The sequence below is a fragment of the Tachypleus tridentatus genome, chromosome 1 (assembly GCF_004210375.1).
Source record: "Tachypleus tridentatus isolate NWPU-2018 chromosome 1, ASM421037v1, whole genome shotgun sequence".
NCBI classification, from domain to species: Eukaryota; Metazoa; Arthropoda; class Merostomata; order Xiphosura; family Limulidae; genus Tachypleus; species Tachypleus tridentatus.
The window spans coordinates 48,914,210-48,939,065 of record NC_134825.1 but is presented as its reverse complement, the minus strand read 5'-3'; the positions used below and the strand labels follow the sequence as shown (position 1 = coordinate 48,939,065).

Here is a 24,856-nt window from a genome sequence, read left to right as displayed (position 1 = left end):
TGGAAAACAACACTTTAGAGCAGTTTAACAGAAGAAATGATGACTTCCTGAAAAACAAATGTTGAATTTAAATTATTACTCCTTTCATGGGTAGATTTGCAATGGCATCTTTGAAGGACAAAATATTTTTTTGTCATTTGTATGTTTCAGGATAATCCCAAACTATTTTAGTGTTCAGTCAAACATATTTTGTTGTTCTTTGTATAAAATATGTGAATGTAGAAATAAGTATTTTGATAAAATACAAAATAACTTTTGAGTCTCACAATACTGTTACAGTTCATATCACAATTTTTAATCATCCTCTATTTGACAATTACACATTTTATTAATAGCCCAATAGCCATGTAACATAGTTTACATTGTGAAAGGCTACATCACATTCAAAACACACCACTCCTCCCTGTTAATTTTCATAATCTAACTATTGTATAAGAATAACGTTTTCCCATTTCCAATTTCAAGTCTGATGACACAGGAATTCATAGTTGCTGGTCCAGTTACTTAACTGATATGTCTTTGTATGGAACAGAACAAATACCTGTTTCATTTTCCAGCTGCTTGAGGTATGCAGTGGTTGAACAAATACGGAAACAGCTTATGTACAATAGACTTGAGTCATTCTTCCAGATTTAGATCCTTCTTGTTTATGCCACATATTTATATGTAAAAATGGCTCATCAGGGTTGAGAAAATTATTTTATGTAGAGGAGTGAACAACGTTTCAACCTTCTTCAGTCATCGTCAGGTTCGCAAAAAGGTTGAAACGTTGTTCACTCCTCTACATAAAAAATTTTCTCAACCCTAACAAGCCGTTTTTACATATATATTTTTTCTACAAGTGGGTTTTCTCGTCATCACTGATTATGCCACATATTGTTGCTTGGAATTTCCCACTTTCATAACTAACATAATTTATTTAGATATATTCTGATAATTTTTTTAAATGCTTGTTAACTGGGTATAGAAAGGCCATAAACATGTGCTAATCCTTTTACTTAGGCAAATGATGTATATGGTAAAAGCCTGATCATGAAGTTAGAAAAACACGTAGGTTCAAGAAGTCTAGATACAAAATGATAAAACTTTATAATCCAAGCACTTACAAAAGGTGGAACTTTCTTATTCAGTTGCAAACTGTGAATTGAAAACACTTGGGTTAGAGGGTTTTTATCCTTTTGTATCAAGCTAAAAGCATGTATCACTTTATTCCTAGCATAAGGGGTGAGTCCATCTCAAGGAGTGACACAGATACTTGTACAAAGTAGTATACATCAGAAGTTTTCTCCCCTCTGTGTATTATTTGGAATAAATCTTAATATACAATGCTTGATATTATGGTATACCTAAGCTAAAATTTCTCTTATATGATAAAGGTATGATACAACAGACTTCTGGTCTTTGTCCAGTGCCAACATAAAAACAAATTCTTCACAGCCCTAGCAACTTGTTGGAGCTTAAAACAATTAAAAAATCAGTTGACAGATAAAAACTCATATAAACAGAAACAGTATGAACAGAGATTTGTTTAATGCTCACTTGCATTTGTGTTTTGTTCCTTTGCCACCCATGTTCAAAATTATTCACTGCAGTATACTTCAGTAATCAGCATTCCTGCAGACACTTTAGATTTATCAATATGATACCAATAGAACTGAATGAAACAACTATATAAACATTTTAGGTTTGATGTAACTTTAGTTCACTTAATCTTATTTATGTTATGAGCCCTTTGGGGGTTAAAACATAAAATAGTTTAATGTTACATTCCTACTGTAATCAACATTTGTAATACTGATTATCTCAGTTTTTCTCATTTTTTTTACTCCACCACCTAGAATGAAATATTTGTATGTTAGATCACAACTGTAATGGTAATTTGTAATAAAGATGGTGTAAGGAATGGCATTATCACAAACATCTCTTTTGGGACCAACATGAGTGTAAGCTTAAGGACATAACAGCCACTGCTTTGACAAGAGTTTACCTCCTTCTTTATAACTAAAAAACTGAAACCTATTATGTTACACACAGACATTACATAGATAAAAGACCTAGAGTACAGAACAACTGGTCTCATCTTCAAAGTTAATAGATAGTAAACTATAAATCTTCCAATTAATGTTGGAACCATCTACTGAAATCTGAAATATGCCATGAATTCCCATCTGACATTTGGTCAACAGTTCCTGACCATTTTTGTTAAGGTTATCAAAAGTAACATGTCCTTAGAATACTGATAAATAGATATTTGACCTGCATTCCAAAACCTGATGTACACATCAAATAACTAACTTTAAATTAGAGTAACTAAAACCAAAAGTAGAACAGTCACTTTCATATTTTACTGTAGATATAATCTGAAATAAGGATCAATGCCAAATGCAGTTAGATATGAACACTTTTCATCATAAGTATGGATGTTACTTTATTATCTGGGAACATTTTATGGAAATATTTATTCTTTCATAGCTTTTAAATCAAAAACGTTTCTCAATAATATTTATTGCCCAGTAGATCTTAACAGAAAATACTTGGTTTCCACTAAAACTGTTTTCCATAGGCTTAAAAAGACTACCAATTTGGTAGATTCAAAAATTCAAACAGTCAATACAAATACTAAACCACCAATGCTGCTACATATAACTACTGTCCTATTAAAACAAAATAGAAATATTCAACTAGACATACATAAACATAGTCAGTGTATTTCTAAATAAAAAGAAAAAATTGAATACATCATAATCTATTAAGATAAATCTGATAAAATGTTTTGAGTTTCTACGAATGCCAAGTCTGTCTAAATCTAGATTTGTATGTTTTTAATTAAAATTTCAGAGATTTTTTAAAAAATTGTCTAGATCTAATCCTGCAATGAGCATGTGTACCATAATTAGGGACCTATTTATGTATAAACAATACTCCCCCTCCCAAGAAATAAATGTTCAAAAGTCACAGTACACATTACCTACAAGAATTATGTGCATGCTGTACAAAAGTTCACTGATTATTGGGGTAACAAAAATGGATAACATCAAAGGCAACCAGATCTATGTCTGATTTAATACAACTAATAACAAAGGTTGCATATTTAGTGGCAACATGAACATAAAAACAATAAACTTGTAAGTAGTATGTTTAACAACTTGCTTTAAACATTAAACTATTATCACTAGATTTGTAATACATGCAGCATTGAACAGCTTTATCTTAAACTCATACCTGCATTGTCAAAATTTGTTTAAGCTAGGTTATGTAAATAATCATTCTAGGCCTAACTGAAGATGTGTTAACTTAATCACCTGTTCATTTTTAAAGTCATCAACTGTTCCATTATAAAACAGCAACATGTTTTACATACATGTTGGTCCTAACAACAGAGGAAGTGTATTTGCATAATACAACCATCATTAATTAATATAGAGTAAAAAAAATTACTTTTCTAAACTAAAGAAATACACTAAACTTGGTGTTTATTTGGTTTGTGCTTTCATTAAGATTTCACATTTTATATCACACACATGGCTTATCAGAGCTGCTGCTCCCATATGGGAGACATCAAAGTTTCTTTTGATGCACACTTTAATGTTGTATCTAACAGCCTCCAGTCATTATTTGTATTTCTCTTCTTTCCAAAGTGGCAAAAACCTACATTTCCCCAACTTAGTCTTTAATATCTTGTCTGTTTAGATCAAAAAGTTGAATCAGGCCTGGAACTGATGCACCACCTGTACAGGTGTGAAAAGGTTTACATTTCCACACTCTTTATCTGTTATCTTTAACCATTATTAGCATTGTTTCAAAGATGAGAATGCACACACTGTTTAGGTTTGTGCAAGAGCATTCATTTAAACACTTCTTTATTGCACTAAAATGACATAAATTCATTGTATATAGTTAAATACTGGACAATAAAGTGAATGATCATGTTACCACTTACCACAAACTGTCATTTCTCTGGTTAGTATTCAAGTTTAGTAGTTGCTCTTGACAGTATATTTTTAGGCCTACTCAATAATGCTGTAAATTTTAATAAAATTACACAAGTTTCTCAGAATTTATGATTTTTAAGACATTTTCCAGACTTGCAAAGAAAACTTGCACTTTTCCAAAAATTTCCAGAATTTCTATAAATCTTGGCATAAGAAGTGGCTTACAAGAAGGTTCCTGCAGAAGCTTCTTTCAAATTTCCTGTGGAAGTAACCCAAGTGAATAACAATGAAATTAACTTTGGCCACTTTCAGCCTTGTGTCTAATACTGGTGAGAAAGGTTTTCAGGTGAAATACTACAAGATTGTTTTTAAGCCAAAAGAATGGTTTTTAACTTCCTTTGTAAACTGCATGTCTAGTGCTTCAGTCTACAACCAATGCATAAACACTACACAAACCTTTTCTTTATAACTCCATCTTCAGTTTGTTTCTAAATGACTTTGTAAAACTTAAAAGTAACTCTTGGTCAGAATGAAGGAAATACTTTGTTCTAAAAGTTTTACTGGAATAACATAAACATTTAAGTATGATCTTCATTAAAACAGAATGCCCTTCAGATACACATATGTTATGGTATAGAGAAACCACATCTAAACTGAATAAAATAGTTTTACAGAAATGGAAAATTCCTTTGTTTGCCTAGAAACTTTTGCATATCTAACTGGAAATAATCTAACCAATGTAGGCTTATGTCCTAACTCATCAGTTTGATTCACAAAAGTTTCATGACAAAAGGCAAATAAAGGATATTTCCATATCAGAAAAAAATTCCTGACTCCATTAATGAAACTGTTTTGTACTCTTACTGGTCCTTGGCCAAACCATAATACTTAAGTACTTTAATATGATTAGGCTTAAAATCCTTCAAAAGCATATTCTTGTTCTTTTCTGAAAATAATTTTTTTTTAAAATTTCATCTAACTTTCAGACACACACATGGAACAATTTAATACATTCTAAAGATGAGTGAAAGCATTTTGCTTAAGCAACAGTGCTGTTATAAATCAAAGAAAGTATTCTGAACAGTGCAGAATGATACTAAGTAAGTTTATAACACTAAGAGAAAATGTACTTCATGAAGGGCACTGTAATAATGTTACATTAGTACTGTAATATGATGAATAAATAGTTTTATTTTAAATTTAAATTTTTAAAGTGAAAAGTATTTTTTTCTCTTCTGTTACAACCAAAAATACCTTCTATGTGTAGCATATTAAACAATTTTAGCTGTTGATATTATGCTGGACTGCTCTTTTTACTTAAATACAATAAGTAACAAGAGCAATCAGAGAGACTGCATACCCTTTCTTATATTGCATACAATTGTATTGGATAATTTAAAATTTCACACTTGAAAACTCACAAAATCCTTCTCAGATGCAGAATAATTAATGATCCATATAATGTTTTGTAGTGTAATGAGGAGACTCAACCTTAACATGTCCAAGTAACTTGGTAAAATCCAATCTTGCTCTACAGTTATTAACAAAAACCTGCAAAAATATCCTATCTCCCTATTACAAAAAATGATTCAAAACTCAGATTTCAACCATATTTGGGGAGGACTGCACATAGTGACTTCTCATCTTTTCTGAAATTTTCATGTACCCCAGTCTATTCATTTTTGAGATACGTGCATGGAAACACAGACCCAACTGCCACACCCTCGCAGGGTAATGATAGCAAATACTAGGAAAATAGGTTAGTAAAATCTGAAAAAACATTTAGGGAAATTCCATCATAACATTTTAATATTTCACAAGAATAAATCACAATCTTTTCATTTTGGTATGAACTGTGTTAGGTTTAATCTCATGCAGAACTGTATACAAAAACAATATACTATAAACAACACAAAACTCACTGCTGTTCCTGTATGTACAAATAAAAAGACATTTGGTTCAGGTCAGAACCGGTCAACCAACTGTAAGATGTACTGTTGTTCTGATTCTTTAGTTACAGAATCTTCAGAATCCCCTAAGTTTCCAGCATACTCTATTAGAAAGAAATTATAAAAACAAACATTTATAACAAGTCAGAATTAAAAATCCCACATAAAATGGAGCCTGCATCTTATAAGAAAAGTACTTTACATAAGGTATTGTTTGGATGAATGTAAAACACTACATGATTAATTTTAACTTTAAAATTGAAATTTTCTAATTTATATGAAGAGGAATGCTCATATTGAAGCCAGAACAGTAAGATCAAGAGTTTGGCTAGATCAATGGCAGAGTAATAAAACAAAAGAGGCTGAATATGACTGCAAGTTGACAATCATTCTGAAGAGAAAACATAAATTTCCAAGTACTACAGTCAAATAAAAAAAATCTCAAAAAAGTGAATCTATCAATAAATACCACAACAGAAAGTCAAAGTTTTACACACATAGTAGACATATTGACTGACATACCTCTCATTACATTTCTAATAGTTTTTATGGAGCCTCCTCTTAGGTTCAGCATTTGTAACACCCTCTGTTTGATCTAAAAGTTCAGAGAAAGAAAGAAAAATCATGAAGAGGCAACACCCCATTACAGTTCAGAAATAATAAAATATTATTACAACACACACACAAAAATATCATTAAAGTATTCTGAATTTTCAATGAAACATTGACATAATTCTTATACAATAACAAAATGGTTGTGTCCATATTCTGAAAGTTTCAATTAAGTTACCACACATTTGTTATAAAATTCCAAACAGTTCCTAAAACAAGAAAAAAAATTACTGAATATTTCCAATCCCCCCCCCACACAATTTGAATTTATAAACACATATGGCCTTTTAAAATATTAAATGGAAAAACATGTAACAACTGAAAAGCTTATTTTTTATAAAAAGCTTAGTTTTAAGCCAAACAGATTATATACAAACATATTTACAGGTAATTTTTTGTTCATACAAACAGGACTGAATTTGACTTTCTATATCTCAATCTTAATTCTCAAATCAATATATATATATATATATACACACACACACACACATTATAATAAGTATATAAAACAGTTATTGTTAACAGCAAATCATTTGGTGTTTAACATGTTTGTTATTCACTGATTAATCACAAGGTTTTTAAGGACTTCCACCAGTCCATACCTGGATTATTTAATAATCAGTGATGAAAAGAAAACCCACTTTTACATAAAAATACATATGTAAAAACGGTTTATTTGGGTTGAGAATATTTTTTATGTAGAGAACAACATTTTGACCTTCTTTGGTCATTGTCAGGTTCACAAAGAAAGAAAGAGGTAACTGACCGGAAGCTGACCACATGTTACACAACCCCACTTCAAATACCTACTACACCTCTCAATGTATGCAACTTGACATAAAATGTTATTAAAAAGTTCTCATTTTACTGTATGAAAATCATACACAGATCAAAACTTTTGTTTATTTGTAAGTTGTTTTTTTATGCTAATAGTTCCTTTCAACTCTCAGCACTGAAACAAACCCCTAGTATCATTTCAAACAAAAATAGCAGAAAAAAATGCTGCTGAAATGACCCATTTCATGTAATTAGGTGATGTCCCTTTAAAAATACACATTAAAGATACAGGCAAGTCACACCTGAATGTTGACCCTTCTATCATATGTTACTTCCCAAGGGACTCTTATAGTATATGCCATGTTTTAATGAGACTCAGTCCAGCAAATTGTCAGAGGATGCAATTCATTAGGAATGATATGAAAGAGGGTAAATTCTGAATAACAACCCTGCTATGTCATTCCCTGGGGGGCCTTAGGAGTACAAGACAGGTTTGATACAATCAAAAGGGCATTTCAGTAGTTATAAGTACACATATTAATTTTGATGAAATTTAATATTTTTTAAATTGAAACAATATTGTCTAAAAGTTATGAAACAATAATATAGTGAGAAAATTAACATAAAGCTAAAGTAAAAACATAACTTACAGAAGGAGATCCAGAGCTACATATATCAAGCATAATAAAATCTATCAATTGTAATGTGAAGAGTCCTCCATCTAATCGCCGAAGGTAGAATTCTTCTTCCATTGATGCATCAACTTCTTCATCATTATAACGTATTTCCTTTTTTGGACAAAAAGAAAAGTAGTTTTGAATAAAAGTCATTACCAAGTAATTAACAGTTTCAGGAAAGTTTAGTAATATTCCTTCCACTTAGTCACAGCAATTTCTTTGAAGAGTTCATGTAGTGTTACAAAATATTCTGTTAAGCTGGAGAACAGTTTAGAATTAAAATGTCTTGAAATGTGAAAAAAAAAATTCAGTTGATAATACATAATATTTCATGAAGCATGTGCTTTAGCAAACTGTTAGCATGCACAGTGGGAAGAAGTTAGACTTTATTAAACATAAAGGTGCACAACAAATTATATAATGACTAACAATTCATAGAATAATGGGAAATAACAGATATATATATAAACATTCATGTACATAAGCATGTTAAAAATGAAAAATATAATACTGGTTATACCATAATTGTAAAGAAATATTTGCAAAACACAGAATACACCCTTTGTTTTTGGCCATTTCAGACTTGTGTTCTCCAATAATAGTCATTTTTGTATTATTTGTTCAGAAAAAAACTATTGCATTAACTCAAATGTTGATGACATAGGAAAACAGAATCAGATTGTATTTGTTGACCTTTTTGCAATAGGAACCCCCTTTAAATGCTTTTCTGCATAAGTCACAATGTTACATTCAAAATTTAATTAAACATCTTTCATATCAACGTGTGTGAATGATTTAGTATTATAACGTGTGTTATGACTTGAATTTTTATTCTAATCAAGTTTTAATTCCTTTGTTTCAAAATAAACCCCTAAAATATTACTTAAAACTCTAAATATGACTAACAGGCTGTGAAAATTCTCTACTTTGACAGTTTCTTCAACAATACAATGACAGCACTGTAGAGGTATGTCTAGATAAATTAGATGCTTAGATAACTTTTGACTTTATAATTTCGAAGTTCTCTGAGTGAATACAGTTGAAACAAGTAATACACTTTTACAACTCCAGACGGCTACCATGTACACATTTAATAGGTTTGTTTGAGTTTTATAACCTCCATTCAGACACTGCATAAACATGTATAACCATTAAAAATAAGCTCATTTTACAGTATAATCTAACAAGTTATTTTAAGATCAGTGCTAAAATGTCATAATGGAGTACATAAAACTGGCTATGGTATGACTGGCTATTTGACTAACTGTAGCATTTACAGTTGTTTATTAACTCTCTTGATACATGCTCAGTAAATCTGATCAACCATGTGTTCTCTTTGTGCTCATTTAAAATCTTTACAGATTTAATGCTTCTTACTTTTAATGTGATTTGTATACCTTCAAAAAATTTGGTAGTCTTTCAGTTAATATTATAAAATTTCACACACAAAACATCATATTTTTTAATGAAGTATTTTTTAATAAATTATAGATTTGTCCATGAATATAGAGTATATATTTTGAATAGTCCATATGCAAAGTAATTTTCATATTAAAATAATAAATAATTTTCATCTTAAAAAATCTAAAATTTCCTTTGTGTAATCCCTAAAATCTCCTGATTATATTTCAAAAGTTTATTTGTTATTTTTCTCTAACCTATCTCAAAACATAATAGGTATTATTATAGGTGGAATTAAGAGTTTAAAACTTATATGCTATTACAATATGGAATACTAGCTAAGATTTTATGCTATTCTAATTTGTATAACATAAACAAATAGTAGTTAAATAAAATTTTTAATGTAAGACACTAAAACTACGTGTCGTGCAGTATAGGATATCTGTTGTGATAGGGTAATTACATATATTATAGTTAGAAACAGAGTTTAAATTGAAACTAAAATATGAAAAGTATCAGATGAATAAAACTATTTTCGTATTAAAAATCAAAATCACCTTGCACTTGATATATTAACAGTTTGAATGCATGTAAATGAAACAGAAGAATAACATATATTTTAAGTAAAATTGATTAAAACAATGTTATTGGTTGGTTGATTGTTTGGCATTTTATGGTGCAAAGCAACTAGGCTATATGCGCCAAACAACTGATAAAAAAATTAAAAGTAAAATAATTAAAATTCGTAAAAAGGAATCAAAACAAAACAAAGTTAATTTTTGAATTAAGAACTTAACTAGTGTTAAATCCAATTTTTAAATCTAGTTTACAGCAGTAAGAAATAAAGTAAAGTAATACAAGTTTTAAAAGACTTTTGTACCATAATTTTAATTATTATATCTCACCAGGACGACTAATGGATAAGTTCACACATCAACATTAGTCACGTGAAGTTAGCCTTTCCAGTTCTCCTTATGAGTTATTTGAAGTCACAGCCATTTTTTTAATTTCGTATTAAACTAATTTTACTTTAATTCCTGAAAAAAATAATGTTAAAAAAATAAAGTTTAATTTATGAATTAAAAAGTTAAAGTGTTAAAAAGGCCAATAGCCTTTAAAAAATATAAAACATTTTTAAGGTGGACAGTGTCACCATCACCAATAACACTGTACAATATCAGGGATAAACCCTAGGAAAAAAAATGTCTAAAATGGTGCTGTCGTTGAGAGTCATAACGATGACAAGACAGTAAAATTTGGCTTATTCTGTAACTTGATTGTCACACAGACAACATGTTGGTGCATCAGTCCGAGGTAAAATAAAATGATCGGTTAACACTCCTACGAAAAGACGTTTCTAGTCCTGATTTCTCCAAGCCCATTCCCCTGGCTGTGGTTTTGCTAGATAGTAGATAGGGACAGTGGGAATCTCGTTAATCCATTCATTAATGGATTTAAATGGCAATTTCATTTAAATACAAAATTATTAGCCTAATATTAATAACCTTTCAAGTTGCTCTGGGGCCTATTAGGCCCCACTTTTCGTAGGAGTGTTAAAAAATTTTGTCTAATGTGTGGTCTAGTTAGGACAAGTTTCTCTTTCCAATCCTTACAGAAACAAGATGGCCAAAGTACAACAGAGGGTTTTATTTGAAAAAGCTTGTTTTCACGTTGCTGACTCCAAGTCGACTGTCAACTAGCATAGAGCTGAGCTTTGAATACATGACCATAGTCAGTGTATGAAACAGATATGGCAGTGATAGCGCCAGAGCAAACAGACTTAGCTGCACTGTTAGCAAGCCTGTTCCAGCAAATACCAATGTGAGCTGTTATCCAGAAGAAGTGAATAGAAGTAGATGTTAAAGAGAAATGGGCCAGTCAGTTTTGAGTATTGGCAAGAACAGGGTGGGAGCTAACGGGAAGCAATTCCAGGGTCAGAAGAGAACTAAGTGAGTCAGTATAAATAGTTAAATTCAAGTACTATTTCATCATATGTGATCCAGGGCAAGAGAAATGGCATATAGTTCAGCAGTGAATACAGAAGCTGTAGAGAAGATACTCTGTGCAACCACTGAACCACAACAAACCATGGCAGAGCTCACAATCGCTCAATTTCAAAGCATCTATATAAATTGGAATGGAGAGATGGTTCAAAAGATGTTCAGCAAATAAAAGACAGTATATCCGATTTTCTCAGATGACTTAAAGAAATGCCACATTTAGGGATGGCAATAAACCATGGTGGGACAGGCTGACTAATGGATACAGCAATGTTATCCAAGGACAGACCCAATTCATCCAACTGTGTCTAGATATGAAGGACAAAAGGAACAATGACAGATCATCTGTCCTGAAAAAAGCATGACCCAATGAGGAATGAAAACACATTCCCAAGTGGGATGCTGTGGTAAGGATCAAAGTTTTGAAGCATACAGTAAAGACAGTTGCAAACAGAGGAGGATTATCAGACTCTGTGTACAAGCTCTGGACTGGGGAAGTGCAAAAAGGGCATCAGCTACTTCCTGGCCTTCAGAGAGCAAGATTGAAAGGGGGGCAAAATTATACTGCCCATTGACCTTTCAAATTCCCTTAAGACTTCAGAAATGGTGATAGAATATATGCAGGTTGTGAATTTAATCCAAGATTCCTCCTGGCTTTGATATCATACCTGCCTAGCATGTGCTTGGGCCTGTTAGAAAGCCATGAGGTTCAAGAGTGTTGAATACCTATGGTATTCGAGGCCCTTTTTTGAGCTTTTTGTGCCATGTGGCAAGCAGGATTCCACCATGGACAAGGATATCATGGAAAACGTGTTGAGGTTTTAGGAATACACTGAGCAGCTGCCTGAATAATACAGTCAGTCACTGCTGCCACACAGTTGTCTATTGATGGCTTACAGATGATGGCAAGATGAAGTTCCGTGAGAGCAGTAAAAGAGAGCCAGTTGGCCTGATATAATTTCCACCAGGGCATGCAGGTTGGGTGGCACTGACCACAGCCATTCTCTCTCAAAATGATCACTCCCTCATGGGTTACTGTCTACCCTTCATGAAAAGCGGGAGAACAGTGAAGGAGAGGAAATTGAAAGATGAACAGCAGTATTACACTAACTAGGTGCATGAAAATAAGAATAAGAACCAGTATTGAAGATAAGAAGGTTGTGATCTGAAAAATATGCTCTATGGAGTGACCCCTCCTATCAATATCAGCACTTCCCCAGAGGAGAAAAATAACGTTATTATTTGTGTACAAGATATTTATGATTTTTAACAAAATCTTACCAGTTTTTGAGAGGACAAGTTATGAAATCTCAGTTACCACTTATGTTGTGGTATGAACAAAATTTGTGATTCAATTTCTACAAATTACAGAAGCCCATCATGAGAGGGTTATGTTTTTATAACATGTGCTCTTTAATCTTCTATCTTTTCAATTTGTGCTTGAATTAATGTTTCTTCATAATTAGCCATTTCAACATACAGAATTATCACTGAATAAGTTTTACAGATAACCTGTGTTTGTCCAATTATTTTTGATGTTTGTAAACATATAATTAAAACCAAACTTCAAGTAGCTTAACCATAAATCACCATCTATTTCTGGTCAGTGATTTAAAAGCTACAGTTGATTAAAAGTTATAATTGCACATAAACATGAATGGAATGTGAGAAGTATTTAGTAATGTGAAAATCTGGAATACAGTTAGCTACAATCAGCATATCATCACTGTGTGAATGAACATTTTTGTGCAAAGCTACACAAATGAGTATTGTAAGTAGCCAGCCCTAATTTTGAATTAACAAACAAGAAGAAAGGCAATTAATCAAAAGAATATACTGTCAATTACATGTCATGGTAATGGGCATTGAATCATGAAACACTGGATACACAGTATGAAGAAGTTAATCACTATATCACATCCATTCAAATTATTGAGATAAAACACTATATCTCTTCATATTGTACATATGGTTCTAAGCATAAGGTTTAAACTGAACTACTTACAGCCTTCTCTTTTTCAATCTGGTTATCAATATAGTGAACCTTCTCCAAATATTTAAAATGCAATTCCATCAGTCTGTCAACCTATTACAGTAAAGCAATTTACTTGTGTTAAAGAAAAAATTAATGCTGCTTTAAATCAAACAAGCAATAGTTTTTAAGTTTAATGCAACTGAAATATGCTGAGGTTAACTTTGAATTCACTTTTAGTGAAAAAAACTATATTACACATGTCTAAGGACAACTAAATTACTCATTAACTAAAAAAAAGGCTTACAATTAAATATAAATGATATTTTCAATGAGATTTTATGTCTAAATACAATAAAACTGGTATATGTTTCTTTATACCATTGACATTCTTTCTATATCTTAACAAAACTTTCTTTTTTCACACAATATAAGGCCAGTGTATGAAATGCTATTTCACAATATGTTTGAACATAATGTTTAATTCAATTTTCAAATTTATATTAGAATAACAGTTTAAAAAGTCATTAGAACATCTGTTGAGAATATGTTTTATGGATAAAAGAAATCACTCAATCAATTATTTTTCTCTATGATACTAAAATTCTCATTAATTAAAAAAAACAACAAATTAACACAACAACAAATGCATAATGTTACATTAAGTTTTCTCCAGTTTTTACCTATTATTTGTATGTTCAAGATCTACATCAGCAAACCTTTCACTTATGTGAAGGAAAAATCACTTCAAATTTGAGTTCATTATAAGCACTACAAAAAGCAATACCTTTTTGCTGTTACACATTAAGTATTTTGTTGTACAAACCTTTTCATGGTCATTTTCTGTAAATTTGTTAAGTAACCTCTGTCTCTGGGTACCTTTACAGTTCTTGAGCATTGATGAAATTATGGAACAGACATGTTCTGAAATTTAAGTTAAGAAATTTAAGACATAAAACTAATTTGATTCATACTTTCTATCTTTTACCATAACTTGCTCAAAAACTTTTATTCACACACAAAAGTAATCAAACATGTGAATAACTGAAACAGCATTTTAAATACTCTTTGAAACTATTCATGAATAAACTGTTATTTTTGCTACAATTAAAAAAACAAACACTTGTTAGTCTTTACTACTATTGAACTATGGTTGATTTGCAACTAATGAGCAAGTGCTATGAAAAAAAACAAGTAAATAAATGGTTTTGAGAAAGGCTTCATAAAGCCTTATTTTACAGCATACAGAACTTTTATTCTAAAGTTAATTCATTTAGCAAGAGAAGAACAAATACCTTCATGCTCTTCACCAGAAAGACCTTTCTTTTGTCCTTTTTTAGGAGTCTTCATAAAAAGTGGAAATATAGTTCGTAGTCCTAAGATGTCCACAAACTTATTACAGTTATCTGTGCCCTCTGTATTACTCATGGCATGATCAAGAACTTTTAAGGCTCCATTTCTAGAAAGCTTTTTCTCTCTGTCAAAAACATGGCACAAATTAATAAATGACAAGCATCATGATGCATGCACCATCAAACACAAACAAGCTTACTGACCTTATTATAAAGGAGCTTTCAATGTATATATCCAAAACTCTGATCTCAGAAACTACCGCATCAATCATCACCAATCATAACTGGGTAATATTTTTTTAAATTAGGCATTATTTTTATAATTTAGCAAAAAAGAAAGCAACTGAAATTTAAAATATATATATATATTTCAGATTTAACCAATAAAAACTGCAAACATAAAGGAGTAAGTTTCAAGTATAAAATAATAAAAAAACAAGTTTAGAAATTTTCTTTAGTGAAAATCTCATGAGTATTGCAACAGAAAAACATGGTACTTTCATTGATAACTGCATCTACAAAGAAACACTTCAATAAAATCTTATCTGCAATTTATTGCTATAATGAGGATTCATTTTCAAACTAAAATTTCAACAAAATCCTCTTTTGTAGATGAATGGTGAGAATGTTTTATTCAAAGGGCAATAAAATAATAAGTTAACTAGAAATAGATATATACTGTTATTAGTTTAAAGCTATTTAGAATCAACAAATGTAGTTCCATATTATAATTTAAAGTAATTCTGGAAAGAAAAAAAAAGGTAATTTAGATTTCCTATTTTTAATGGCGTTTATAAAGTTGTCAAACTGACCAATCTCATACAGAGTTAGGATACAGAAAATAAGAAATAAAATAAATTTTACAACAAAAAGTATGAAATATATTTATGAAGTTTGAGAGATTACACAAGTGAAATTAGAGAATTTTCAGATGTAAAAAAGTATTTTTCAATCTTAACATGAAAATCACTTTGTACTATGTGCAGTCTACAGTTTGGTTCAATATATTAACCCTTTCACAATGGACTCAGTATAATATACAAGAGTTTGTCTACACATTTGCACTATAACTTTTGATACTGCATGTGTATCTTCACAAATTTAGTAGGTTTTTGGTAAAGATTGCAAGTTTTCTGTACACTAAAAATAATTTTTTAGTGAAATAATTTTACAAAATATTTATTTGTGAAAATATTGAGTGTTTCATAACTACTTTGAGTGCAAAGTGATTTCATGTTATGATTAAGAAAACTATTCTTCATCCTAAAATTCTCAAATATTATTTGTGTAATCTCTAAAACCTCCTAAATATATTTCAAGTGTTTGTTTGCAGTAACACTTCATATTTTATGTTATTTTCTATACCCCAACTATGCTGGGTCTGTCATTTGACCAACCTTGTAACAATCATAAAAACAACGTAGAAAATAAATATAAATTATGTTTTTCATGCTAGAATGACTAAATATTATAACAAGAAAATACAAATATTTAGTCTAGGTAGATTAAGTCTCATAATTTTAAGTATTTATTTTTGTATTATATTGATCTTCAAGTCATGTATAACTAACATTATATAACTTGCATTGACATGGTGCATGTGCACTCATGTTATGCATCCAATAATATAAAACTGAGCTCTAGTCTTCCCTGTCTTGACTGTATTTTAGCACACTAGTATTTTGTAATATATAGTCACATTTCAGTTATTATACATTATATATGTATATACATTATTACTATTTAGAAATAAAATATGAAACTTATTTTTCTTAAAATATAGAACAATAAAATAAAGAAGCAAAGCAAACAATTATCTGTTCTAGCTAAGACCTTTGAATCTGACTGCTGCTGGACAAGGTTGTTAAGCCTTTTAAAATTTTGCACATGGAAGATATCAGACAAATTTTGTTTTTAGGTTTTATGTACACAGTTTAATAACCAAAAACTCATAAATAACTATACTTATATCATAGAATTCCAATATAATTTATTAAGCTAAGTAACTAAATTGTATTTAGGTTTGAAAAAAGTATAAAACTTCAAGCAGACTAAAGACACAACCTACTTTCATGAAATCTTGGTTCAAAAGAGTGTAGAAACCTTTTCACAGATTAAAATGGCTGAGAAAATCACTAGGAAAACATTCTAAGATGTCGAGTGATTATTCACATCATATATTGAAGTAAGTGTACATAAGGAACCATTTCACAAAATTAAATGAAATGAACAGGGTCACTGTGTTTGATTCAGTACATAAGCCACATCTCAGCAAAATAATAAGACTATGAGATTCTTATTTTATATTCTAGTTTCTTAATATTAGTAATGAGTTATTTATTTGTATCAAACTACAGACTCAGTATTTTGACATCAAAAACATCTAAATTTAAACAGTGGTGCATTCAACATACCATGTGGCTCACTAAAAATCTGTATTTAGGTGTGTTCTTTTAAAATTTACCTTTAAATTAAGAAATTAACTCATATATTAATGTTTGAATTATAATCCACAATTTGATTCCAAACTTATTAATATAAATTCATAAAATAGTAGTTCAACAAAATTTTGAATAAAGTCAACTAATGTGATGATATGATATTTGACCCATGACCCATTGCAAAAGGTTTAATGGAGAAAGTTTTATCAACAATACTTCATTAAAAATTCTGAAGGTTTGTCTACAAAATACTCTTAATGCTTACTAAAAGCTTGCAATGCTTTGTAAAGATACACAAAACATATAAGAAACTATAGCATGGAAATTACAAAGGCCAATTTAGGGTCGCAAACTTAATTCAAGCCCATTGTGAGAAGAATAAATACTGGTAAAAGACAGTACACAACAACAAAAACTTCAACCTTCTACAGTTATCCCTGGACCAAAATAAATTTTAGGTAATCTGTATTTCATAAAATTAAAATAAATGTTACACATGCATACAGATAATGCATTACTGGGTGAATCATAATTACATAACCATTTATATGCTGCCCCAAGAAGACAATAATAGTTCTTACACCTTTCTTTTCATTTATGTCAACCAAATGAGATGTGCATAAACAAGGGGACATAATATCTATAGATGGAGTCCACATGGAATATTAGGGCACTGTACTGTGTTACAGCCATTTAGTGCATAATTATGACCAGCATGCTATTCAGAAAAAAACTCTTACCTAAGCATCAAATTCATTAGCTGCAACCCTTCACCTTTCAGAAACTTCTCCCTGTTAGGTGCAAACATGAGTGAAGAACAAATACAATCAAACAGGTTTTCCATCATCTCTTGCTCTTCTGCTGTGTTAGGATCATGACGTTTGAAGTACTGTGAAGAAAACAAAACAATTAATTTCAGAATTTTGTACCTAAGAAAAACCAGAATGACAGAGAAGACACATAATATCCATACAGATATCGTCCTCATAAACAAGAGAATCAGCAACAGGAGAAAACTAATCTTCTAATTTTATTAACCAAGTATTACAATTACAAATAAAGATGTTAGGGGATTTTCACATAACTTTTTGGTCATGAAGTAGTATTTTTAAATAAGCACTTTCATTCAAGAAGTATTGATCAAAGAATGAGAAAATGTTAAAACCATAATTTTATTAGATTAATAGTACAAATGAGCAGAAAACATAATGATTTTACTAAGATTTTAGTTGATGAAATGCATTATAATATACACATAAATAACACAAGAAAATAGAAGAGATTAAACTGAATGTTAACAAACAACTATCATGCTAATGACCTTAATGGCTAGAGAATTCTTTTTTTAAAATTCAGAAAGCTAACAGCATTAAACAATTTCTAAGCAAACTAGTTAATTAAACTGCTAATTATCCCATCTTCTTTTCTCCCATTAGACATTATACAACTTTTTTAAAGTAAGCTAATAGCAACTTGCCAAACTTTACAAATTCAGGAAGAAATGAGAACAAAGGAAAAACCCTCTGCAAGTACTTTACTGTAACTACCAAAGTAATACAAGTAAATTTGGCAAAAAAAAAAAAAAAAAAAAAAAATAAAAGAGAAAAGAAAAAATAATACTTGCATGTTTTTTAAAAATACATTATTATTTCAGCAATGTTAATGAAAAAGATATTCAGTAAAATATTCTAAGGTTTTAGTGAAGCTACAAGCAGAATGAAACAAAAGTAAAATCAGTGTAAATTGTTTTACAAAGATAAAATTTTACTAAAAATGGATTTTAATAAATAAATAGGATATGTGAATTGACAATATTTCAGAAGTCTTTTTCTCTTCTTCAGATGTAAAGAAGTTGACATCTATTTTTACCTTTCCTTCATCATGAATACACTGTCTAAATTATCAATTAAAAACCCAAGTGAAATGCTGAAAAGAAAATAAGAGTATTTAAAAGTAACTAGAATAAAAAACAACAACAAATCATATATATACATTTGTTATAAACAAAATTAAAAAATGCTGTACTAATCAAAAGGATACCCAGGGTACAGACTAAAATATAGGATATAAAATATACCCTACCTATACTAGTTAGTTTAAATAACTGATTTGGGCCCTTTATTCTAATATAATATAATTAGTGCTTTATTACCATAATGGGGGCTAGAATGCTAACTTCGAGAGGTAAGTCTATTTAATTTACCCCCAAGTGGTAATACTTTAATATTATTTTTCCTTTTATTTTCTTCTTTTTTACATTGGAGAGCAGTCATCTTCCCACAACTGTCTGCAGGCAATGAAGAGTGATATATCTGTGGTATGTTGTGGGCTTGAACACCCACATCTCACTATCCTAATTTCTATTTCTATTTTATTATTCTTCATGCGAGACTGGCGAACGGAGGTTAAGACTGACAGACAGTGTATACACACCACAATGTTGGTCCTATTTCCACAGTCATCTCCAAAACCAAAGGTATATTTTATAGTCCACATTATAGCCTGCACCCTGGGGATCCTTTAATTAGTGCAGTGTTTCTTATTAATATATCTAAGCTTGCTTTTGTTTATAACAAATTATAATTAGTTAGAGGTTTAGATTTGCTGTTTTTAATGCAGTTCTTTCTTTGATTTTATTTTGCTTGACTATTCTTTTACATACATAATTTCAATACGCAACATTTAAAAAAAAAATTATAACTCACAATAATATAAACTAAGTTACTAATGAACAGTTTGATTGAAACAAAACTTTTTTAGACTTACTGCCAGTTGCTGAAGTAAAACATCAATTCCATCTAGTTCTCCTAAGTATTTTCGATTCTCTATAAAAATACATGAAAAAGTTAAGAATAACTTAAAATATAACCTATCGTACCACAAAAACGTTACTAAATGAACTTGTTAATATCCAAGTAATAAAAACATAATTATATGGAAAGAGGTCCAAATAGATAACTGTCTAATGTGTAAACTGGATATTACTATTAAACTGGCACACAATAAATAATAATCATATAATTACTACATCATATCACTCATGTGCAAACCAAAAGTACTTTTTTTTTGTTATTCCAAAATTTGTCATGCACATCACAGCTAATTATGGGAAATTGTTATATACAATGGTTTAATAATAACAAAATTAATAATACTTTACCATCTTGATTCTGAAGCAAAATAGACAGAATTTCACTACAATACAGTTTATTAGCATCAAATGGCATCTTTGTCTGAAAAAAACAAAACAAAAACATTTCAGTTGATTGTTTTAATTAAACAAAATGTACACAAGTTATAAAACACCAACAAATAAAAGGATGAGTATGCAACACATTAAGACAAGACTTTGATCAGGAACCAACACATGGAGAAAATGTGCTTGTAAAAGTTAATGCACTAAATATATACTATCACTGATAATCAGATTTAACACTGAATCTTTTATATTTCACTACACTCATTTCATGATGTAGTTTATTTGTCTGAATTTCACACAAAGTTCTATAAGGGTTATCTGCACTAACCATTCCTAATTTAATGATGAAAAACTAGAGGGAAGGCAGTACTCATTACCACCCTTTGCCAACTCTTGGACTATTCTTTTGCCTATGAATAGTGAGACTGACCATAGCATTATAATTCTCCCTGGTTGAAATGGCAAGCAAGTTTGGAGTTTCAAACCTGTGACCCTTAGATTCTTGGTCAAGTTCCCTAAACACCTGGCTATGCCAGGACACAAATGAATTCAAGCTTTCAAAGATAAAATGAGATTGTAGTCTCTTAACAAAATTAGAAGTTATAAATTTTCACAGATTTAATATTTTATTTTTAAAATTTCCTGACAGATATCTAAGTTTGAAAGAATTGGGAAAATGTTCTGAGTTCCACATTAGTTTCCATAAAATGAGAATATATTTGAAAACCTAACACATTATCTACAGTCAGACACTTCAAACCAGAATAAAAACATTTATAATTACATGAATAAATACACTTTGTATACACAGCATTATACACATAACTATTTAATTTTCTTGAAAGAAAATTCTCACTTGAATTAACTTTTTACATAAACATGCTATAGGTAACAAAGAGATTCTGCTTCCAACTCATAATTAAGTTAAATTTATTTATTATTAGTAAAGAAAGAATCTAAAATAATTCTAAATAGCTATTAAATAAACAAAATCTCTAACATGAAATTATGTGAAATATTAATTGTCATTGTAACAAACAAAGTATAGACAAATCTCTCATCTTACTTTAAGCCTTTTCAATAGCCACTGCATAAGTCCTTGCTGAGCAGCTTCAGTACAAATATCTGGTTTGAGCTCTGTAAGGTTTTCAATTATGCCTAATAAAAAACAACTAATATAATTACACAGTTTAATTCACTCATCACATGTATCTTTGCATTACAGCCATGACAAAACTTTAAAGTATTTATAACAGCTCTTAATGCTATTATTAATCACTATATAAGATCAGTACAAATATGAAGAACATCAAAACAATATTGAGAACATTAAACCTTTCCATTGAAGCTGGAATACAGATATAAAGTTTACCATAATGTGAATATGGATATCATTCATAACATTTCCAAACGAAACAAGTATGTTTTAACACAAAGTGTTAAAACTAAATGATACCACACTAAAGTAGTAAAATAGTGCGTGAAAATAGATAAATATTTAAATGTTTGCCATTTTCTAATTTAGTTTAAAAAATTAATAATAAAAACTACAAAACTAATTTGACTGAATATTACTTCATATAAGAGATAATTACCTATATAAAAAAATTAACTGAACTAATTTCGGTGAGATGGGTTTTCACTAGGTGCTATGAGATTGACTATTGGTGTACATAATCTTAAAATGTCTGAATTACACTATTGCAAAACACCAAACTCTGTTTCATATTTTCAAACAAGATAAATCACTCTGAAACCCTCACTTTATGAATGGTAGCACTACACTAAAATAATTGATACTATCCATATTCATTAAAATGGAACAAAATGATTTAGTTTTGTCCTGCCATAAAACTTCAAACAATTTAGAACTAGTAATTCATAAATATTTCTGCAGCCTAATGTACAGCCTCTAAAATATTGAAATTCAAAAGTAAAATTATTGCCTCAGTTCAACAAATATTTAATTTAAAATTTAAACTACCCTAGAAATTACCAATAAAAGACTTGTACTTACATTAAAGTTACATGGTTTATAGTTCACTCTACCATACTGGGAATCAAGTGTTTACATTTGTCTTACATGCAAAATGAGAAATTTTCATCTGAGTGATATACAGAGAAAGAGATCTGTCCCAAAACTGACCAGCCTTAGCATTTCAGATTCATATCTTTTGCCAAAGGCAATATTCACACCAATCACAGCACTTAAAAGGTAACCATATTTTGTATTAAATAAGAACTGCTAGCAGAGAATGTTATATACAATATGGCTGCATTGAATGAAACAAGAAGTTTAGCTATGTGACAGGCAGGAGCTCTTCATCTAGTACAGCCAACAAGGATATTTTTCACAAGATAAGCTACTTCACTGTTCATATGTAAAGACATGCCCAAGTATTGTGGTTGCTCAAAGTTTTAATGTGATAATATGAAATCTACCATATTTAGTAAAATGAATCTGCTATTTCTTTTGATACTGATGATAAGATTTCATTGTTATCAAGAGTTTATTACAGACTTTATTATCAAAACATTGAGAACTCAAGTAATCAGAGATAAAGTTTCTCATAAAATGACAATCGAAACAGATGTTCACAAAAAACATAATACAGGGTTTTTAAATTATCATCAAAAAGTACAATTCTCATGGCTAAGGACAACAGTTTAGTGGAACTATTTTATTGCTTCAATGCTGGAAATTATTTTCTCTTTATACATGTTTTTAAGTGATGACATATAACAACATTTTTTTGAAGACCAAATTTCATTAACATAGGCAGTGAATGATCTACATATTTAACACCTTCAACCTAACTGTTAACATATAATTAAACACTCATTCATAGTTATGTAAGATCCACACTTGTCTTATAAAATGGTTAAACATTAGATAAACACTATGTTATGATCTCATTGTCCATTGTTTGGAGAGCTTGGTACCATGATATTATGTTTGATTCAAAAAAGCTGTAATTCTTCTGTAGAGAACATTACAAAATCCTTACCTAAGGTATTGTGGACTCCTTCAGATTCTTCCTTCACTGTTTCATCTAACCTTTCTAAATTTTGTACTAGCAATGCTACAACCTGTCCATCTAGCTGTATGACAGAAAGAAAGATAAAGAAAAATTAACTATACTCCTCAAAGCTCACAATGTCACATATTTTTATAGCTGCTATTTAACATAACTGCTTCATGTTAACTTATCACTAACTTTTTTGACAAGTTTAAGTATCAAATGTAAAACCTAGAATTAACAGAAAATAGGTATCTGTTTCAAAGATGGTTAACACAGGCCAAATACAAAAATAGGAGACAGAGGAGTAGAAGGAGAGAGGAAACAAAGAAAAAGTTCATCTCATAAAACTCTGATCACCCACAAATCAGAAGTGAACTCCCACCAGAGGTGAACAAAATCAGACAAATGTGACCCTCCTCGACTGAGAACCACCTGATAGTCACCAGAACTGTTGTTGGCAACAATAACAATGGAAAGCCATATGACAAACTAGTGTACCCATGGAAAAGAAACAGGCAAAGGATGAAAGGGTGCAGGACTGGAAATAGGTGTAGAAGAAGGTATTGGAGTTGGGTGAGACAAACAAACAACCAAAGAAAAGGTTGAGTGTTACCTCATATATTACACATGTGACTCCAAAGATTCAGGAATATCTCCAAAAACACACCTATGGAGAAAGGAAGTCATCTTTAGGTCACAAAGATATGTGGAAGATACATGAACATGACATAGGACAGCATCACTACAAAGATGGACAAGGCACAGAATGATAATCATACCAACGTGAAAGTAACGAGGGAATGATTATCAATCAAACATCCCTCAAGGTATCAGTGGAAAGCTTCAGCTAGGAGGTATATGAAGTAAAAAAACCACAGGAGATATAGGAGGGTAAAAACAAGTCAGGAAAAATGGTCATGGGATAGATGGATAGGTCTGTCTCTACACAGGTAAAAGTGACTCCAGTTGATGGGAGTTGAGAAAGGGAATATTGACTGAATAATAAACTAATGCATAATGATCAGTAGCCTATGGTGGACAAGACATGCTGGCACAAGTCCTCACTTGAGAAATGAAATGCTCAACATGTATCCTGATAATGGGATAAAGAAATAAGACAAAAAAGGAACAGGATCATTTTAAATTAGAGAAACATATAAAGTGTAAAAAAACTTGAGAAATTATGTCTAAAGATACCGAGGGAGACCTAGACTATTCCTTGCGAAAAGTAAGGACGTACATGGCATAGGTAGGAATTGGAAAAAGTTGTGAAAATCCTCCTTATCATGTACAGGTTTGCCAGATACAGGAACAGTCCAAACATTGTCAGGAGAAGAGGAGAGACTTATTTGAGGATCAATCTCCTAAAGATTGATGGCCAAAAAATGGCCCAACTAAGACATCTTGACCTGAAGCCTGTATAATAATATACTCAAAGAGAAGCTGAAATTGTGAAATGAAATTCCAATTCATGATTGACTGTCAAGAAGTTGAAAAAGTAGGAAAAAAAAGCAAACCAAG

The 24,856-nt window shown here is 30.5% G+C and overlaps 1 protein-coding gene across 3 annotated transcripts in view; it reads right to left on the bottom strand.

Annotated features, from left to right (window-relative positions):
* Positions 1–1,968: 1,968 nt before the first annotated feature.
* Positions 1,969–24,856, bottom strand: part of LOC143256400 (beta-catenin-like protein 1) — a 47,916-nt gene continuing 25,028 nt past the window's right edge. For 2 of the 3 annotated variants that reach the window (XM_076514826.1, XM_076515682.1), the window contains 12 exons: positions 23,321–23,414; positions 21,379–21,470; positions 20,274–20,346; positions 19,880–19,938; positions 17,854–18,002; positions 14,616–14,797; positions 14,147–14,244; positions 13,354–13,434; positions 7,921–8,058; positions 6,404–6,476; positions 5,855–5,985; positions 1,969–3,728 (listed from right to left, as the gene is read on the bottom strand). In XM_076514826.1, the coding sequence (XP_076370941.1) occupies positions 5,897–5,985; positions 6,404–6,476; positions 7,921–8,058; positions 13,354–13,434; positions 14,147–14,244; positions 14,616–14,797; positions 17,854–18,002; positions 19,880–19,938; positions 20,274–20,346; positions 21,379–21,470; positions 23,321–23,414 (1,128 nt within the window). In that variant the 3' untranslated portion in view covers positions 1,969–3,728; positions 5,855–5,896. Of the gene's footprint in view, positions 3,729–5,773; positions 5,986–6,403; positions 6,477–7,920; positions 8,059–13,353; positions 13,435–14,146; positions 14,245–14,615; positions 14,798–17,853; positions 18,003–19,879; positions 19,939–20,273; positions 20,347–21,378; positions 21,471–23,320; positions 23,415–24,856 lie in introns of those variants that run through there. The other variant, XM_076514000.1, reaches the window with a different exon arrangement.